An 8,151-nucleotide genomic window follows, 5' to 3' on the forward strand; every position below is an offset into this window, starting at 1 on the left:
TATGTGCTTTTAAGGAATCACCAGCAGTAAGTAACAAAAATTATACCTCTGAATTTGATTTTAGACACAGACTTATATTATTATTTTTTACTTAGCTGAAAGAACGCGTTTCTACGTTGATGGAAATGCTAGTGAAGATGAAACCAAAATCAAAATAAATCTCTTCAGTCAACACATACACAGTTGCATCCGTTTTCATATCTGTTTTTCCTAATAAATATTGTATTTGTAGGTACTGTTAATACCTACAAAACCAATAATAATTATAATATATTTACAAATGTGATTAAAATAAACATGCAATTTCAATCAATTATTTATGAACGTGTTTTTCGTATTTAGAACAATGCCTATTGACGAGTGAATTGATAAAATGATAACGTATTTCAAATTGTCCAAATAAGTATGAATTATTATATCGGTATATATTGTTAGTGTATGGTGTATACCTACGGTTCGTATCTTTTCGACCGGATTTGATCGATTGGTTCAAGTTGTTAATAATTGGTTGATTGAAAAAATTGCTTAAGGTAGTAGGTTCCCATATAAAAATATTATATAAATAGGTACTAGTAAATAACTCAACCAATAAATTACATGAATATATTTTGAACTTAAATGGCAATAAAAAAAAGGTGGGTAAGTGGATGTCGCTCTGCTGTACAGTAGGTTAGAAGTGGGTCACTGTATAATGGATAGTATTAAATTTGAATTCAACGATATAATATCACTGTATAAGAAAAACGATTCTGAGCGGAGACGGTTTGTCAGTCTAGGTATTAGACATATTATACCGTGTGTTCACCAATTTAGGGAACACTGAATTTCTCGGCTGGATTAAGTTTGAATAAATCGAATTTTTTTTACAAGCTTGTGGTATACAAATACACATTTTCAGATAAATTTCAAATTTTTAACCCCTTCGGTACGCTCATGCGCGATGCAACTTACTTTTTTTTTAATAGCAACCGGTATTTTCAATGCCAAATTTGGATAGACTGAATTTTTTTAAGTAATTTTGACCAATTGACCATGGCTCTAAAACCAAAATTGACTGAATGAGAGCCATTCAATTTTTAATAAATAATACATTTTTACAACTCATTATAAAATGCTTAAAACCATTTATAATTATTTATTATTGGTTACTTTGTGAATATCTTTACGTATTTTTTTTTTATACGTGTTATAAATAAGATTAACATAATATGGATATAAAATTATCTAATCTAAAATTGATTACAACAGTTATTTTATAACTACACAATTAATTAAATAAATTGTTCAAAGTTTGCTCCGTGATTGTCGACACATAATTGAAAACGTTGTAGACATCCTCTATTAGTTGCTGACATTATTTGACTTTCAGTAAGGTTATCACACGCAACCCAGATTTTATTTTTTAAATCTGCTAGGTTAACTGGTGGATCTGCGTAGACTACTGTTTTCAAATGTCCCCATAAAAATAAATCAAGTTGTGTAATATCTGGAGATCTTGCTGGCCATTAAATGGGTCCATAAGTGCCAAGCCATTTCCCCTCATATACCCGATTCAAGTAGGTAATCTCGAACAATATGCGCATTATGAGCAGGAGCTCCGTCCTGCTGAAAATAGAGGCTAACGTGTAGCTAATGATAAATTTTCCAACATCAATGGTAAAACATTTGTTAAAAATGCTAAATATCGCCTTGCAGTTAAGTTTTCTTCATAGAAATACGGACCTAACAATTTTCCACCAATAAGTCCACACCAAACATTAGTACCCCACACAGTTTGGTAACGATTATCCACTGCCCAATGGGGATTGACATCTGACCACATATAATTGTTTTGTTTATTAATAACTCCATTGTTCGTGAATTTAGATTCATCAGTCCATAATATCTGATTTAAAAATAATGGTTTTGTATCGATTTGAACGAGTAACCAAGCAATGAAATTTAACCTTCTTTCTGGATCTGCAGGTCGTAAATGTTGAACTAAGTCAGGTTTGTAAGGATGCATTTTGTGTTTTTTTTAAATTTTATGTACAAGGCCAAACGAGATTATAACTTCTCTACCAACATGTCTAACCGAAGATCTTGGATTCAATCTAATGTAAGCTAAAACTTGAAGTTTCAAAATAATTAAAATAGTTATTCTAGGTTTTTTAATATGTAATTTCGTCTAAATTTATAATTAAAATGATTATAAAAATAAACTGTGCTTATGTATTTTTAGATTTTTTGGTAACAGAATTAACTACTTACATGGAATCTTGTTTTGAATTTTCAAGCCTTAGATATAAAAGTTGAACATTTTATGAATTTTTAACTACAAAATAATTATTCAATTTTAAATTTGATACATTTTGTCAAAATTCGATCTTTAAATGCTTATAAAAAAAAATTGTGCCTATGTATTTTTAATATTTTTCAACTACTAATTTAGCAATATATCAGGAGCCTTGTATTAAATTTTTACACTTTTTGACTCAACAGATAAAACTTTATTGATATTTATAGAAAAAAAACTAAAAAATTTGATAACTGACAATGTCCGTAAACAGCTCAAAAAGAGTCAAATTATTTTCAAAATTTTATTGTGTATAGAAAATGCTAATATAAACATTCAGCGAAATTTTCAAGTATCTACAGTCATTCGTTTTTTAATTACAACAAAATAAGAAAATCGTTACATGAGAAATCGAGTGAATATCAAATGTTGTAAAAATATGAATTTCAAACACTCATAAAAATTTAATTTGACTTGCTAATAGACATTTTTTTTTTTAAAAAGGTAGACAAAGTTATGAAGAATCTTGTATTATATTTTCAAATCTTAGATTTAAAAAGAAAATTTTCATGAATTTCTAACTCAAAATAATTTGCAATTTCGTCATTTTTACGTATTTTGTCAATATTTGAACTTTAAATGCTTATAATAAAAAATTGTGACCATGGATTTTTAATTTTTTTCATCTGCCTTTGAAACAATTTAAAAGGAAATTTTCAAGCTTTTTTAACTATCAAATAAAATTTTATTGATATTTATAGAAAAAAAAACTAAAAAAAATGGAAACTGAAAATGTCCGTAAAGAGCTCAAAATAAATCAAAATATTTGAAAAATGTTATGGTGTATAGAAAATGCTAATATAAACTTTCAGTCAAAATTGTATGTACCTAAAGTTATTTGTTTTAGAGTTGTACCAAATACCAAAATCAATTTTGAAAACAGGTTTGCGTAAAAATTCCCGTTTTTCCTTAATTTTTCATTTGTTTTTCACAGCACTTTTGAAAACTACTGGGAAAATTTTACTTTTGACCCCCTCCCCAAAGTACCAACTAGATTTACTTTCCTATCAGAATAGTACTGTTGAAGAAAATCCAAGCCATTTTACTGTCCTAAAGGTAATGACAGACACAAAAAAAAATTTAAAAAAAAAAAAACACACATCATTGTAAAATCAATACATTCATCGTTCCACTCAGAATCTAAAAGTTGTACATATAAATTAATAATATCTCAGACGCCTCGAAGTTAAGACAATTTGAAAATTAAATTTAAAAGCTGTAAATATTTAGTGCAAATCTCTACGATTATTCCTTTTGAAATATAAAATTATAACAAAAAACAAATTCAAAAAGTTTTTTATAAAAGTAATGAGAATTTTCTTTTTATTAACCTAACTTTACCTCTTAAGACTGAACTAGATTTTATATGCTAGGAAGGTTTCTACCAGAAACCACCATTGAAGATTTGAAAAAAAAATTAATAATAAAAATAATACACTCATCATTGTACAACGAATAGTTACGTTCATCGCTCTGCTCAAAATAAATTTAAGTACTCAAGAAGTGAAGTACCTATATTTTAATTATAACTAAATTTTATAAAATTTGAATGAATGATGATGAATGTATTGATTTTACAATGTCATGTGTTTTTATTTTTGTGTCTATCATTACCTTTTAGGATACTAAAAATGCTTAGATTTTCTTCAGCAGTATCTTTTGTTAGGAAAGTGAATCTAGTTGGAACTTTGGGGGACCAAAAGTAAAAACTTCCTTTCAGTTTTCGAAAGCGCATGGAAAAACAAAAGAAAAATTAAGGAAAAACGGGAATTCTTAAACAAAATCGGGTTTTCAACAAAATTGATTTTGGTTTTTGGTGAGCATTTGAAGTTCAAATTTTTACAATGGATATTCACTCGATTTCTCATGTAGCGATTTTGGTTTCTGGTGTTACCGTAGATACATGACATTTTCAGTGATTATTTACATTAACATACTCAATACACTATACAATTTTCAAAATATTTTGACTTATTTTGTGCTGGTGAGCTATATTGAGCAAGTGTTTAAAGATGTCAAAAACACAACAATTTCATAATCAAAAATGTATATAATTTTTAATTTGTATAGATAAAGTTTAACAATTGTATACAAGGTTCCTTATAAGTAGTTCATACTGAAATTCAAAAATATAAAAGCACAAATATTGGGTAAATTTGGAGAAGTAAAAATCACTAAGTTGATTAATAGATGTTACAAAAATTATATATTATAAGACTTTAATTTTTCCTTGAAACAGAATACAAAAATACAACATGGTAAAATTGTTTGAACCTTGAAGCTAAAAAAAAACAACCAACCAACATAGCCAATGTAATGGATTTAGTTTATAAAAGGCATGATATAATTATATATAAGCATAGGTAGTTAAAAAATAGAAATCACAAGTATATTTTATATTATACTTAATAACTATTAATAATTCAAATTCTGTAAAATATCTAGGTAATTGATAAATTGCCAAGGCATAATTATAAATACAATTAATATTTTATTTAAATAAAATAAATTTAGGAAGGTATATAATTATAAAATGCCAAAAAGTAAGGTATTCTATAATTGTTTACATTCAATAAACATTTTGGAATAGTTAAGGATTTTAGAATATTTGTTAGTTAGTAGTTTGTTAATAGCTGGAAATGTAGAAAGAACACATCACAAAAAATAATAGATTAACTATTTTTTACTTTAAAATAATAAATTATAATAGAAAGTTAAAATTAAAACACATTTCTTTATATAAATATAATAATGTCATTTATTAATATAAATATATTTCGAGGATATCAATATAATTACTAGCCTTTCGAATTAACTAATTATTTCACAATGTTCAGTCTTCATACTAAATTAGTCAAATATGCTTTCCGAGCACTTCTAATAAAAACAAATAGGTTTACTTCACTACATAAATCAAAATTAGTATAATTTTATAAAAATAAATAAACTCCCATTTACTACATACTATTTACTTAGATTATAAAAAAAAAAACATACAACAGGTACAAAAAATGTATAATACATTATAATTTTGTTAGGTTCGACAATGTAAATCTTTTTCACATCGGTCATCAAAAAATGAACTATTTAAAAGTGTAAAAGCGTACAATTGATTTTCATCACATATTTTAGCAAAATCTTTAAATTTATTTTTCAAAATCATTAGTGCTACTTCTGGTGCTAGTACCGTATATACATGTTTATTTTTCTAAACAAAACAAATAAAAAATTATGACACTAGATATTATTAAATTATTCATTAACCTTTTGACTATTGTTGATGCATTTACGCTTTCTTCTTAATTACAGTATATAGAATGGACATTACCAATCAAAAAAAGTATAGTATAGCCATTAGATAATAGAGTGAATTTGATGCAGTAGAGCCAGGTAAGTCATATTTTAATTCAGTAGCCAAAGGGTTAATGATATTAATATAAATTTACTCACAGCGAATTCATGCGGAGAGATATTTAATACTTCTTTTATTTGTGAATATATCCAAACTTTCTGAACGGGATTAAATATTGTTCTTAAAAAAAGTTGAGTAACATACATATGATGCTAAAAATAAAAATAAACATTAAAAATCATAAAAATTACATTGAGTCAGATTATAAATTATAGGATTACGAATAAAAAGACTGAGTTCACTTTGAATAATTATAATTAGTTCCAATATGGAATAGAAAAACAAAAGTAAATTTTTATCCATAACAGTTGATTTTTAGATTACATGGGTACCTCGATTTCTGAAACAGTACTAAACATAACTAATAAGTTTACTAGTGTTAGGATCTTCATTTTTTTCAGAATTTTAACATTTAATCTCCCTTATTAGCTAATTTAAAAGTTATTAGAATTTCAGAAAATTTAAACCATTATTTCATGGAATAATAATAAATTGATTTACAAAATGGGAAAGTTTTTCAAAGTAAAATTAATGAAAAACTCTTGTTTTCAAATCTTATCTGAAAATATAAATGTACCATGATAATAAAGTACATACTTCCAGTAGAAAAAAAACCACAACAGTACGGTTGTGACTTGTGTATCTCTACACGAAAGTTTATGAATCATGACAGGTGATGTACTTACTCTAATGATCATTTACTACGCAAACAATCAAATAGTTTGTATGCACGTATTATGCATATTGAACTCTTTAAAAATTAAGCATTTACAATCTCCTTAAATCCAGTCTTACTATCTTCCAAAATACTTTGTTGTTTTTTAGTATAAGTCTCTTGATCAATTTATGTGTATGGTGACATTGTAAATCAAGAAGATTACATCATGGAATACTTTTAATTTGCTTTTAATAAGTTTGTTGACTGGTGAAATGTGACAGTAATTACGAATTAAGTTGTTAGTGATGTACCGGGATGCTGATTGGAATGGACTAATGTTTGATATTGGGTCCAGTTAGTAGGGCCCCATATTTTAATCAAATTTATTATAAATAAAAATTACATAAATGATAATTTACCCGATCTGGACGACGTTTTGCTATTCGTATCAATTCATACTTGTTTTGTTTTATAATCCTTTGAAATGTTGGAAGTTTTAATTCACGTATTACCTTATAACTACACATAAATTAAAGTACAAATTATGATTATTATTAATTATTATTTATACTTAATGAATTTTAAATAAAATAAATAAAATAATACAATTCTTACACATGATCAAGAGATAAATCTGTTTTTGACTTTTTTTTGGCTCGTTCTATTTCTTCTGTTTGAGCTATAATAATCAAAATCACACAAAATTGGTTAATATTAAAAAAGTATTTTGATGGGTATTTAAAAATGTATTTCACTTAATTACGTTTATTATTTATTGTGAAGTTTATTCAATTAATTACCTTTTATTATTTCTTCTTCAATCTCTTTTGGTATTATACTATAACCTTTAAATTATTTAAAAAAAATTTTTTATTAATTAGGTAGTTTTTCTATAATATATTTTTATTTTTATAATGTATTCTTACTTAAATAATCAGGTTTTTCAGATTCATCATCTATTTCGCAGTCAACATCTGGTCCCTCCCCTAATAAAAGAAAAAAAAAATAGTAGAATGGCGAAAAGTTGAGCAAAATTGATCATAAATAATATATTCTTACCATAATACAAAATTGGTCTTCTCTCAGGTGATAATCTAGATCTTTTTGGTGATTTCGTAACATATGCTACAAAATAAAAATATTTATCAAAAATAAAAATTGTTATGGGTAATAAATTAATAACTTGATTACTTATGGTACATTTTACATAACTAATTATGTCTCAAATAGCAAAAACTGGAACTTTTCTACTTTACAGGATACCCCTTTTTTGGGAGGACGTCGGTGATACCCGCGTTGCCCCTGAGCTGTGCTCTGACAAACATATCCAAATATTCTTCGACTTGCTATGTAACACCACCTCAAGTTCACAGGGTAACCGCCATATATCCACTCTTATCATTTTCCCTATTCTTTATTTGAAGAGTCCTAACTTTGAAGTGTCGTAACTTTGAAACTATGCCCGAGCACCAAAATCTGACTTCACCATTGTTTTCAGTGCACTTAATTACATAAGTTTGAAAACAAAAATTACAACAAAAAAAGGTGCCCTGTAAAATAGCCTAACCTAACCCAAAAATTAAAAATTTATTATAAATGTTCATAATTATTTTTTTGACTTCTAGTATTTGCTATTACTCATTTTCAAATTATTTGTACACAAGTATAACAAAAGAAATTGAATACTTAGGGCCTTTCTTACAATGTCCGGTTAAAGTTAACCGACACTTAACCGGCCAAATTCTG

The 8,151-nt window shown here is 26.5% G+C and overlaps 1 protein-coding gene across 1 annotated transcript; it reads right to left on the reverse strand.

Moving 5' to 3' along the window:
* Positions 1 to 4,365: 4,365 nt before the first annotated feature.
* On the reverse strand, positions 4,366 to 7,730 carry LOC107884661. The gene is made up of 8 exons (XM_029491174.1): positions 7,697 to 7,730; positions 7,465 to 7,626; positions 7,332 to 7,391; positions 7,206 to 7,250; positions 7,021 to 7,084; positions 6,825 to 6,924; positions 5,786 to 5,899; positions 4,366 to 5,543 (listed from the first exon to the last, which is right to left on the reverse strand). Exons 1-8 carry the CDS (start codon positions 7,728 to 7,730, stop codon positions 5,370 to 5,372), a joined length of 753 nt encoding a protein of 250 aa, XP_029347034.1. The 3' UTR covers positions 4,366 to 5,369.
* Between the last annotated feature and the right edge of the window lie 421 nt (positions 7,731 to 8,151).

This window comes from Acyrthosiphon pisum, chromosome A3, assembly GCF_005508785.2.
Source record: "Acyrthosiphon pisum isolate AL4f chromosome A3, pea_aphid_22Mar2018_4r6ur, whole genome shotgun sequence".
Taxonomy (NCBI): Eukaryota; Metazoa; Arthropoda; class Insecta; order Hemiptera; family Aphididae; genus Acyrthosiphon; species Acyrthosiphon pisum.

What these genes read in the sequence shown, in the direction of transcription:
- LOC107884661 (XM_029491174.1), bottom strand. Translation starts at nt 7,730, where the DNA reads ATGTTTGTCAGAGCACAGCTCAGGGGCAACGCGG. An exon ending in GATTTATCTCTTGATCATGT is followed by an intron (nt 6,925 to 7,020) that starts GTAAGAATTGTA and finishes ATTTATGTGTAG; the next exon opens with TTATAAGGTAATACGTGAAT. An exon ending in CAAAACGTCGTCCAGATCGG is followed by an intron (nt 5,900 to 6,824) that starts GTAAATTATCAT and finishes TTTTATTTTTAG; the next exon opens with CATCATATGTATGTTACTCA.